The sequence below is a fragment of the Zalophus californianus genome, chromosome 12 (genome assembly GCF_009762305.2).
Source record: "Zalophus californianus isolate mZalCal1 chromosome 12, mZalCal1.pri.v2, whole genome shotgun sequence".
NCBI classification, from domain to species: Eukaryota; Metazoa; Chordata; class Mammalia; order Carnivora; family Otariidae; genus Zalophus; species Zalophus californianus.
The window spans coordinates 59,918,402-59,931,312 of record NC_045606.1 but is presented as its reverse complement, the minus strand read 5'-3'; the positions used below and the strand labels follow the sequence as shown (position 1 = coordinate 59,931,312).

General features: G+C 40.5%; 1 protein-coding gene across 2 annotated transcripts in view; it reads right to left on the bottom strand.

The window, feature by feature from the left end:
- Positions 1–12,911, bottom strand: part of CHN2 (chimerin 2) — a 288,691-nt gene that overhangs the window by 104,550 nt on the left and 171,230 nt on the right. The window contains exons 4-5 of one of the 2 annotated variants that reach the window (XM_027573992.2): positions 4,025–4,056; positions 55–168 (exon numbers count right to left, since the gene is read on the bottom strand). In XM_027573992.2, the coding sequence (XP_027429793.1) occupies positions 55–168; positions 4,025–4,056 (146 nt within the window). Of the gene's footprint in view, positions 1–54; positions 169–304; positions 420–4,024; positions 4,057–12,911 lie in introns of those variants that run through there. The other variant, XM_027573993.2, reaches the window with a different exon arrangement.

Below are 12,911 nucleotides of genomic sequence, written 5' to 3'. Positions count from 1 at the left end.
ATTAAGTGAGGTCACTTGAAAAGCAGTAGCAACAATGGATGAAACTGAGTTCACCTTAGAGCTAACGTGTAGCATCCTGGCTGGCGCTGGCTTTCTCTAAGAATGTAGGCGCCCTCCACGCCTCCAAGAAGCTCATCTGCCTGCTCCCGGGAGATGATCCCGTGAAACCTGAGGAGAGAACGGACCATCTTTGTTTTCAGCAGACCTCATACAAACTATGCACCACAAAGAGCTGGGCTAAGAAAGATGGCGGGGCCACCCAGAACTGACTGTCCCCCACGTGGATGAAGAGGGGAGTAACTACCATATATCTTAAAGATGCAGTTGGAACCACTTCTCAGTGAACACCCAAACTTAGAAGAAGTATTCAGGTAGGCAAAACAACATGAAGAACACCCAGTCCGGCTGGCTTTCTGCTCTTGTCTTTGCTCTCAAGCTGAAAGCTAAAGTCAAAACAAAAGGCCACATTATGGTCCCTTCTTTAACCATGGGGAATAACAAAAGAACAATTACCAATTTAGCTCTCAGCTCAAACACAGAAACTATGTATTGTCCAGATTGCTAATGAACACTATTGATTATCAACTTGCTTACTTCAGGTGCAGGGTGTTGTTAATTTTAGAGGCTCATTCTCTGGAAACAATAGCCAGCTATAATCAACATTCTTCCATTCCTTTTAATGTTGAGAGCAATTGCTTCAGGATATGTTTGAAAAAAATGTACCTATTGTTCTTTTTAAAAGATAACATTTATTATTTTTTTCTGCAATTTTAAAAATAATACACATGCATGTAGAAAACACAGCATATCTAGGAAGAATGCAGGCTTGGCTAATGACTGCTTTGCTCTGGAGGCACATGTCCAAGGCCTACAGAGTGGACAGTGACTCCTGGGGAACCTTCTCTGTTGTCTTGAAGCAAAGACAGCTCCCCACCCCACCATCACTTACCAGAGATTTGATTAATTCATGTTTCATAGAAAGGTGGGGGAGCTGGGTTGGGGGGTGAGGCCAGTGCTGAGGGACCCCAGGGTCGGAGGAAGGGAACAACACCCTCTTCCCAGGATTACCCAAACTTGAAGATCTTTGGGGAATAAACTAGAGAAGAAATTTTTCTGGACAGAGAATCCTTTCACCTTCCTGGAACCGGAAAGGGGGCAGGAGGGGTGGAGTTGGCTAGACAAGTTTTGGCCTTCTCCCCCAGGAATGTGAAGATGAAGTGAGGACAAAGGTAGCATGATAATAGTTTGGGGGTAAAATGCTATTGCAATATTTATTTCCTAATTCCCTTCTGTCCTTCCTAACAAGTAGACCTTATAAACTGAAGCTTTTGTCTTAGGGGAGAGAAGCCAGAAGAAGCTGTAGCTTTGAGATCCAAAATCAACTCCCAAAAGTCTGACTCGATGACAGGGTGGGAGAAAGAGGTTTTCTGCTTTCCAAATTTGGGTTTTAAATCTCAAAAGCCAACACGTGGAGATCTTGGAGCAGCACTTTTCTGAAGTGAGGATGGATGTGGCATACAAGCAACCTGTCTGTCCCAAAGAGACCAGTGTCCCCAGTTCCTACAGGAGGGAAACTGGGAGGAATTTAGGCAGAGCTCAGACTCAAGATTGGAACTGATGGATCCCAGATGACTGTATGGGGATCTCGGAGCCAGAGCAGAGGTGTTTGGGGCTTTGACTGGGCATGTGGCCACTGAACCCTGTGATCCTTGTGGGAACACCTCCTATGCAGTATGAGCTGGGCAGGACGGATGGCCTGGGCTGGGAGACCTGAGGGAGCCTCGCAGACACTGGACCAGTGGACATGTGTACGAAGAGAATGTGTCTGAGTGTGTTTATGAGAGAGAAAGAGAGCATGTATGTGTGTGTATGAGAGTGTGTGTGCATGAGAGAGAAATGTGTGTGTGGTGACAGGGACATGGTATTGAGTAAGAGGGGCACTGGGCATCGGAAAGTTTCCCACAGTGGAGTCGGAAAGGATACAAGCTGACTGTGGGTCAGGGCAGCAGGATGAGGCACACACAGCAGAGGATACAGGAACCTGACTCCCTTGCCCCAGGCCACTGTCACGGAGGAGGGACACCCCAAACAGGCAGGTACTGTGAAAGCAGCTCATCCTTAACTCCCTCGACAGTTTAGCTGATAGCCAGCAGCAGACGTAACACGTCAAGAACCAAATTGGACTCAATTGTTCAAAAGAAGAAAATTACAGTTCTGTGAATCTAGTTTGTGGCTCATCACCCCCTTTATGCATGGGTTTAAAAATATCCATGATATATATATCTTATGATCCCCTCTTTGTAGAAAGAAAGCATCATAGGAAAACACCAGAAGGGATGAGATGAAGGGGAAAAGTTAGCAAAGATTTTTTTATGGTGAGCTGAGGATGTTCTCCACCTTCTCTACCTATATATTTTCTAATTTTCCCAAATTAGCGGGTATTAATTTATTCATGTTTTAAGAATAAAAGTAATATCGAAGCACAGTGGGAAAATTCAAAAGTTAAAAGGCACATAAGAGGTAAAAATGTAAACATTACAGAGTAAAAGCTCTCTTCCCCTAAAGGTATCCATTGTCAACAGTTTCATGTGATTCCTAGTAGGAAAAAAAATGCATATATGTTTCCTGAAGAGAGCATTTATTACTTTTCAAATAGAAAAGCCTTTTATTTCTAAAAAAAGAAAGGGAAACACAGAATCTGAAGTTTTTAAGCTAATTTCCCTCTAATGCAAAACGATCCTTTTTCTGTCCTTAAGAAAATGTTTCTTTGCTGTCCTCTTACTATGTAGTTTGTGTGGCTTGGGGGTTGGAAAACGATAACTGAAACGTTGTTCAACAAAACTTTGACAAAACAAAGAAAATGCACAAGAGAGTTCCTTTTGGAATTCAAGTGCAAAAGTGTCCCGTTTGGTAGGCTTTCCTTTCTCTTTTTCTTTATTAATTGTGCTCTCTGTGAGCAAAAATCCCAATCAGTACACTGAAGGAAAAAGAGCGTCCTAACTAACTAACTAGGTTAGATGTTAGGGACGTGAGGATGGCTGAGAGCAGAGGCCAGCATTCCTGGGCAGGTATTCCAGGGGTCCTGGCTGAATTCCCAAGGCTGGAAAGGAAGGTTCAGAAATGCAGCCGTGGCCATTAGGAAGTCACTGCTGGGCTGGGACACATGAGAGGGTCATTCATCGGGAAGATGAGGCCCTGATGGGGAAGTGAATAGAGGAAGAAGGTTTGGATTGGCCAGGAGAGCTTGGGACGTGGACTTGTTTGAAGACTGTGGCTCCTAAGGCCTCCAGGTTGGACGTGGGAAGAAAGGGATTTGGGCACACCGGACCCCCGCGCGGGTTGTTCTGCCTGTGCTTTGTAAGCTATACCACACACCACACCACACCACACCACACCACAGCCTGAGACTGAGAAGGCTTTCTACGGGATGCCTATTTGCTTTACAGTAGGCTTCTGAGGAAGTAAGACAAAACAAGAGTTGAAATTAAGAGGAAAATGGGAGGAAATAATCATGGTATTGAGGCAATTTGGCTAATCTATCCGAGTCAAGAGAAATCATCATTTAGGTTTTATGAGCCTGCAGGGAAATGGGGTGACTTCCCCTTATTGCATTTACTGAAGTACGTGAAAGTAAGGAATTCAGCCACACGGTTTACAATCTTTGACACTCTAAATATTTACATAGCATCAAGGCAGGAAGTGAAATAAAATACTAACAGTACCTCAGTCATGGAAAAGCCTGCCTTAGGTTTCAAATACTTGAGGTGCTCAGTGGCCACTTTGCAGGAGAAAACTACAGCAGGAAATACATCCCTCCCACATTCATAGAAGCCAAGCACTTGAGTTTTATAAAGAAAATTCAATACAAAGGGGTCTGATGGCATTTATCCTTATTATTAAACACTTGCATGATGGACATTTGATGAAGACCATATATTAGAAGATTTTTAATTTTTAATATTTAAATGACATACGAAATGACTACTTATTACATTATTAAAACAAAGAATAGCATGATACATACTCTCTTCCATAATATTTTGGTCTGTTCTCCACCTATATTAAAAAAAAGGAAAATATTAATAATGCATTTGAATTCAAATCAGAGACATAAAAATGCTACTCAAATGAACATAGCTAATCCTGGTAGTAATTTTATTACAGTTTTTATTCCCCAAATCAGAGATCCATGAAACCACAGAGTTAGCCAATGCATTCCTCTATCTTGGATAGGATGCTGTAGAATCATCATATTTCTCTAATCATTAGGCTCATTCTCCACCTAAATGCAATCACCTAATAAAAGAATTTTCAAAGGAAACAAAGGAAAATATTAAGAAATTTATAAAGATAGGATGCCTGGGTGGCTCAGTCGTTAGGCATCTGCCTTCGGCTCAGGTCATGGTCCGAGGGTCCTGGGATCGAGTCCCGCATCGGGCTCCCTGCTCCGCGGGAAGCCTGCTTCTCCCTCTCCCATTCCCCCTGCTTGTGTTCCCTCTCTCGCTGTGTCTCTCTCTGTTAAATAGATACATCTTAAAAAAAATAAAAAAAAAAGAAATTTATAAAGATAGTACAAGACATCATCCTGAAAAATAAAATGAATAAAACTTAAGCATTCACTTCAATCTTCATCCAACTGTTCCATTAGGTATTTATAATAAGAATAAGAAGTGCACCTGGATTTAAAGTTTCATTTGGTCTCTTTCCAGATAAAATCAATATTCTTATTTTTAAACAAATGGCAAAGGTCTGAAATTCACTTGATGCCAGAGGTACAAGATACAGAGGACAAGATTTATGACTTGACTAAAAATCATAAGCATCCCAGAAAATATTTTTCAATACATTTTGAGCTTGGGGATTATCACATTGGATTTTTATCACCTAAATATGATAATCTACTTCCATAAGAACTTTGTTTTCTTGTGTTCATGGTGTTAGAATGGGTAAGAAATGAACATGAATTCTCATGTTCAGCTTTTGTTCTTCTAGCCTAACTCCAGGGACACTGAAGATATAGTAGAGCCACGTGGAGTTATGGATTCTCATTGAGGCTTATGGCAGCAAGTTTATGTTTATTTACTAGAGTATAATGGGAGTCTAGCAGCCCTTTCTTTGTCGTCATTTCTGTCCACAATCAAATGGGCAGTTTTCTCAGCAGGGCTCACAGGCACAGTGGTAGGATTTCAAGTACTGGGCAGTTTCCTGGCTCCCTCCATCCTCCAAAGGATGCAGGGGATCTGAGAGGGCATTCAGGAGCCATGGAGCAGAGGAAAAGGTTCAGAAAGGGGGAGTTGAGGACCATATTCACAAGCCTGCCTTGGACAAGCCTCACTGGCATAAAACTCATCATCTAGACATGTCTGAATATATGTTCACTCTTCTGTGCATTTTACACTTGAAAAGCACTGAACCAAGAGAGGGTATTCTTAACTCTTAATCTTCAATGTTTGAGGTCTGCTCGGTGTCATTTACAAAGGAAGATCTAAATAACATCATTAATAGAAGCACAGAGTGTGTAAAAGACACCTCGTTATCTGATGTGTACCGTTACTCTATATGCTGGTAAGCTTTTTAATATGAGTTGAATATTTTGCCATTTATATCATTCTATTAGCTTTCAAAGTTCTTTCATACTTTTATGATACTGTAGACATATATCTGCAACACCAACATGCCACAGAAGAAATTTAAACCAGAAAAGTCAGTGGAAGTAAATAATATAAAATGGGTAAGATAGCTCTCCAATCTTTGAAAGTCAATATTCCATTCCTTTGAAAGGATTCCCTGTATATAAGGACAATTTTATCTCCATCTTTTTGGCTGAGCCATAATACACATTTGCAAATCTGGGTGTAGCTCCCAGCCCCATTCCCCACTTCTCTCCTCTTATCTCCCCCAAAGAGAAGAGTAATTCATCTGACTTACCAGATGGACAGCATGGGAGAGAGAGCCTACTACTCACTCCTGGCATGCAAATAAGTAGTTCATGAATGTTGAATTTGACTCCAAAGAAGACAACAGATTGCTTTCAGTTCATTAATCAATCATAAAAATATATGGCATGCTTACTACGTTCAAGGCTCTGTGTTCAGCCCTGTCATCGTTCATGAAACAATAACCTCACAGGTGTGGAGAGGAAAGGTCTGAGCTGCTCAGGGATGTTCTGCATTTGCAGCAGGAGGAAACCAACTTGAGAAATCTAACATAGGCCCCCAAATAGAAAAGTCAGTATTTATGGTGCCTTGAGGGATACGAAGTAAGATCCTGCCTGGAGGACAGTTCGATCTAATCGAGGGACAAATCTGCATATGAAAACCACAAGACCATACAAAAGCACTGAATTGTGTGGGACAGACCACACATGAAATAGAGCCTGGAACAGATCCCAAATATTGCATGGATGTATACTAAAATATTACTCTTTGTTTATCTGAAATTCAAATTGAACTAGGCATCCTGTTTTTATTTCTTTTTTCCTAAATATGGCAAGTCTACCAGGAAGAGAGGAAAGGTGAAAGTCAGAGACAGTGAAGAGAGAGGATGTGGTCATGCATCAGGTCACTGCTCCCCCTTGCTTAGGGCTGTTTTGATAGCAGTCTGATTCAGTCTTGGATGCCTTTGTTGTCTCTGCCTTTCTTTTTTTTCTTTTTTAAATTTTATTTATTTATTTGACAGAGAGAGACACAGTGAGAGCAGGAACACAAGCAGGGGGAGTGGGAGAGGGAGAAGCAGGCTTCCTGCGGAGCAGGGAGCCCGATGTGGGACTCGATCCCAGGACCCTGGGACCATGACCTGAGCTGAAGGCAGACGCTTAATGACTGAGCCACCCAGGCGCCCTGTCCCTGCCTTTCTTAAAGATAATATAGCTGTCCTTGTTAAAGTGAGCGAGATAGTGGCTAGGATTAAAACAACAACAACAACAACAAACAAACAAAAACCTATTCTTTTCCTAAACTTTTTGCTCACAGGGGTCTAAACATAGTCTCTCTCTCCACACTTTACTAAAGCTTCTAACCACTCAAGAGCTTAAGTTAAATGGCCCTAGAAAAATCATAGAACATCCACATGTTTTCAAGGTGGATAACAGATCTGGGGCACCTGGGTGGCTCAGTCGTTAAGCGTCTGCTTTCGGCTCAGGTCGTGATCCCAGGGTCCTAGGATCCAGCCCTGCATTGAGCCCCACATAGAGCTCCGCATCGGGCTCCCTGCTCGGTGGGAAGCCGGCTTCTCCCTCTCCCACTCCCTCTGCTTGTGTTCTCTCTCTGTCAAATAAATAAAATCTTAAAAAAAAAGGTGGATAATAGATCAGACAAGCTGAGTGTCAGGACTCCTAGGAACAAAGGACCTGACTAGACAGACTAGTAACCTCTACACTGTGACCCAGTAATACCCAGAGAAGCCTGACTCGGTCCCCAGGTGAGGCTCTGTGTCAGCCAGTGGGAGAATAGGACTGACCTGTGAAATGTGGATTGATTAAAGAAGATGTAGCACTGAATTTCAGTTTCCAATTGTACGAGATTCTCTTCAGTGAACGAGACAGAAGACAGTTGATAAATAAAGAGTAAGGCAGCTCAGAAGCTCCTCTCACATTCTCATTGAAGATTATCTTTGTTAAAATCAAGAACTTGATAAAAAAATAGAGGGCTAATTTAGGTAGTCACATGGATTCAGCAAGGGGCAAAAATGTAACAAATTCCAACATGAAAGAAGGTTGGTTCTGGAACATTCCTGCCACTGATTATCTCAGAACAACAACTGGAGTTGGACAGCCCATTACCTTGGTGAACCTGGTCACTGTGGAGATGACTAACAGAAATTGGATCTGCAATGCCTGCTCTTGGGATTTAGTGCTCCAGCTCCAACAATTGAAAGGAGCCCACCATTTTAAGAAAAATCTAATAACTTGTGGATATATTGCTGAACCCTAAAATACTGGATCCTTAGATGATCTACCTGGCTCAGAAAGGAATACCTCTCTTTACGGAAGAACACCGAGCAGATGATCAGTGAAAAAACAAACACATGAAATGGGTCTTCCCGAAGCACAGGTGAATTCGGTATATGTGGTGTAACCATGCAGATTCTTTTTAAAAATATAATTGGTGAAGATTTTATTCTACATAAGCATCATCTATGGGAGGACAGTGCCCCAAGGTGGCAATACTTGCCATTGATGTCAGTGTTGATCATAACATTTTGGAATTCCTCTTTTGGAACTTTCTTAAGACTTATCATGCTTTCTCTTGAATAACCTTACAGCTGCCTTTCTCAAAGTGTGGTCTGGTCATTCAAAACAGAAACTTCAGAATGCTTATTAAAGATAACAGATTAGGAATCTACTACTACTCCCTCCTTCAGACCAACTGAACCAGAATTACTGAGGGAGGGTGCTGCTATTTGTTATTTGATTAAGCTCTAGATAATGCTTAAGCATACACTAAAGTCAGAATCACCAGTATATGGAAACAACATATCTGTTTTTTGAGTTGAGAGTAGCTGTTATTTCAGCAAACAGGCAGAAGTTATTCAGAGCCAAATTCAGTAAAAAGGGAAGTGATCCAACCAGGAAATACATTTGAGACAAAAATGAGGGGCATGATCCTAAGATAATAAAATCTGTACTATATCCTGTTCTGAAGGTATTTTAGAAGAGACATTCCCAACATGCTCTGAGCAATGGGACCTCAGCAGAAATAAAACATGGCTTCCCAAGATGATGGACTGGAAAGGGACCACATTCACATAAGCTATGTGTTAAAGTAACATCTATTTTATGACTTTACAGTCACACCTCAAATATAATTATTGCCAGTACTGTGACTACTGAAAATGGTTTTAGTCCTGTCTAGTCCTGTTCATACCCTCCATACACCGTGTTCCTACTGATCTACAGCCAATGCAAATGTTATGGCTTCTTGCCGGAGGGTCTCATCACCCCACATTCATCCTATGCTCCAATCAAACAGAGTTACTTGCAGTTACATAATTTGCTCTCTCCAATATGTCCCCTGTTTTTCATGTTCTTATTTAAAGATTCTGAACTTTCTTTTAATAAAATAGGGGCAGATCACGTGATGGTTGAAAGGGCAGGCTCTAGATTCACACTGTCTGGCTTTGATGCCAAATCTGTGTATCCACAAGCAAGTTACTAATCTCTCCGTTCCTCTGTTTCCTCATCTTTAAAATGGACATGATAATAAAAGTACACCTGCCTCATTGAGCTGTTGTAATAATTAAATGAGTAAATACGTGCAACGTGCTTGTAGCAGTGGTTGGGACACAGAGCAATTCAATGATAATTAGCTATTACTGGTATCCAGAAAGGGCCTCCCTGCACAGGAAGAAAAGTTAGGCCATTCTTTTTTTTAATTATTTATTTTTAAATTTTTAATTCAAGTATAATTAACATACAGTATTATATTAGGCCCATTCTTTTCTGTGCTCTCACAGCTCTTTTTATATTTTAAAATATATACTTGCTCATTTCTTCTCTAATTATGAGTTTTTTGAAGCAGCAATTTTGGTCTTCATCATCATTATATTCCCAGGATTTTGCCTCTGGTCTGGCACAGAATGAGTGTAGTTCTCTGAATCTAATCCACTCTTAAAAAGGTGTCAGGCAGCAAAGTGTCAAACAACAAGAGCCTATATCCCATTATTTTTAAATAGAAAAAAGTAATTTATTCAAAAATATCGATTTCCCAAATATTACTAAAATGCCTTTAAGTAACTATACAACAATCTGATAAGGATTTCTGCCTACTATAAAATATTTAAAGCCTAATTACATAGTTGTTTAACACTTAACAGAGTAATTAACAGGTATATTGGTATGTAGTCCACTGCTGAAGAGAATAGGAACCTCATTATCCTATACTGAGCAGGTACTATAAAAAAAATACTATCTGGGTTAGACCTGGATTGGTAGTGCCCCCTGGTATCTGGCCTAAACAAATACCAAAGGGCCAATCCCTCAGGGAAAAAGTAGAGAGAATTATGGATATCATGTGCAATGTGCTTAAACACAAAACCAGGTCGATAAAGAGAACAGAGATACTCGAGAAGCCCCCTTCCATCTCCTAGCTCCCTGCTCCTCAAAGCGTGATCCTGGGACCAGCAGCGCTGGCCTCACCTTGGAGCTTGTTAGGAATGCAGCATCTGCGTTTTGTAGGGGAGTCATGGGCACATGAAAGTTTGAGAAGCTGCCTGTGCACATGAGAATGTATCATAGCAGGTGAGAACTTGTTACAGCAGGTTTTTAGCCGGGAGAATGATTTTGGCTAAAACTTTCTGTTGAGTTGCTATAGCAGCTATTCTGATAGAGAGTGTTTGGAGAGCAAAGGATGCCTGTGCTCAATACATGTTTGCAGAATGAGGCAAAGATTATGAAGGCAGAGCCCTGGTGTCAATTCAATTGCTGTGTGACCCTGAGTAGGTTATTAAACTGCTTTGCATCTCATTTTCCTCAATTTCCAATAAAACTGGGGTTATAAAAATGTACTATTTTAATAAAGCTCAGATGAGATAATGCACATAAAGAACTGTAGGGCTGGGGACATCGTGGTAATAGGTTAGCATTTACGCAGTGCCTACCCTGTGCCAGCAACTGTCCTTAGGCTTTCACATGTGTGTCTGTCTCATTGAAGTCCCCAGACAACCCTATGAGGTAAGTGAATGCCACTATTTTGCAGATAGCCACTAAATAACTAGCCTGAGGTCATGGAACTGGGAAAGGGCTTCAGACCCAGCACAGACACCTCGAACGACCGTGATTCCCATCATCTTTGGAGTAAATACCAACCAATGCTGATGCCTTTGTTGGCAGGTGCACAATTCTCCACTTTGGTCACATATTAGATTATCTGAATTGTCCTTAATTTTTCTTTGCCAGGATTGAACACTCTAAAATCTCTTTGGAATGAACTGAGTTCTGTCCATGAGTTAACAAATGAGGATTTGTCATAAATTTGCCTACATGTAGTGATACTTTGGGTCTCTCAACTGTTTCCCTGTAATTTAAAATTTTATGTATTCCCAGCTACCTGGTTTATTTTCCAATTTATTCTTCTACTTTTGAGGAATAATTCTCAGCATTTTGCAAAGCTTGAGAGAACAGTAGGGTGACAGCTGCATAGTGAGAGACAAGAAGCATAATCCTTAAATGAGTTTGCTTTATAGTCAGATTATCATTGCCTAGATAAACACAAGTTCTTTTATATTCAACACAAAGACATTTAAAGGATATTGTGAGTCCTCTGTAAACAAGGTTTCCAATTATTGAAAAAAACAAAGCTTTTATATTCCCTCAGCAGCTGGTATATGTTAAGTTTTTACTTAACAGAAATAATTTTAAAACCCAATTTAGCAACCTCATACACCGGGCAGTTAGACTGCTGAATTTTCTGAGATACAGATCAAGTTCGGGAGAAAAGGCTTTGATGGGGGGATTTATATTGGTGATGTTGGGCACTTTTATCCAGAAAAAAAAAATACGGATAACTCCCTTCTAATTAAAAATCAAAGTTCTCTATTGAAAAGGACAGAAAGAAAATGCAAGTACTGAGATTCATATTCTTATAGTCAAAGTGCATAGTATACAATGAAAATTGAGCAAACTTTAAAATCTACTGTTTCTTTTCATCTAGAATCGAAGGCCTTCTTTTTCTTTATGGCATTACTTTAAGGCTTCTAGAATTCTGATGGGGCACTGATGGGGTAAATTCCTTCCTGTCTTGACTGCAATGTATTATAGAAATATCTACTGGCTAGTCTTTCTGTAATAAACCTCCTTAAAATGTTACCAATGGCTTTCCAAAGTTCTGTAAGTAGATACAAGTCAGGCACTTTAATAACCTGGTGTAAATATTCTGCTAATTTATAGAGGTACACAGTATATCAGATTAGGGGTGCTCAGGACCAGAGCAGTTCCCATTCATTTGGTTTGTTTTCTGTCTCCTTTTTTTTTCCCCAGATTTTTCCAGGAATTGTGATGTAAAAATCAGTCATAATATTAGAACAAATAAGAAGTAAAAGAATTTTCTTAGACCAGTGGTTCTCAACTGGGAGGGTGGGTGGTGTTTTTGTTCCCTGGCGGATATTTGGCAATGTCTGGAGATAGTTTCGATTGTCATGAGGGAAGGGTGCTACTAGCATGTAGTGGGTAGAGTCCAGGGATGTTGGGAAAATCCTGCAATGCACAGGACAGCCCCCACCCTCTCCTACAATAAAGAATTATTCCAGCCAAAATATCTATGGTGCCGAGCCTGAGAAACCCTGTTTTAGACAAAAAAGAACTTTAGACTCATGAACATTCCCAAGAAAGATTATTCAAAAAATTTTTTTGGACCAAAACACAAACAAGCAATAAATACTTTAAATACACAAAGTAAAGTGGAGTAAAAAGAAGGTAAGAGGAAATATTTATGAGAACACGGAAAATTTATAAAATTGGCTTTTAAGAAAAGACTGACCCTTCCAACTACTCAGCGAAATAGCTCAGGTAAATACCAAACTGAATGGACCAAAATCTCAATAAGATAAAGAAGGAAACCCCCATTCCTCCCTTGAAAAAAATTGTAAACAACCTGAAATACAGAAAACATTAAGAAAAAAATTTAAGTTATTACTTGGGAGTAACCATCCATGCTATGCATACATGTGAACTAATGTTTAAATCCCTTACTGCTATGGGATTTCATGCCTCACAGCATGTTCCTTTGAAACTCTGCCCTGATCACTGGGTTGGAAACAAAACTTCCACCGCACATGGCTTCCCCAGTCACAGAGGAACCTCTCTGCCCCGGGGAGCTGAATGGCTGGCTGTCCAATACCTTAGTGGTGTCCTGAGGTTTCATTATATAAGCAACCATACAAAATATTCATCATAAAAGAGGAAGGCGAATTACCCA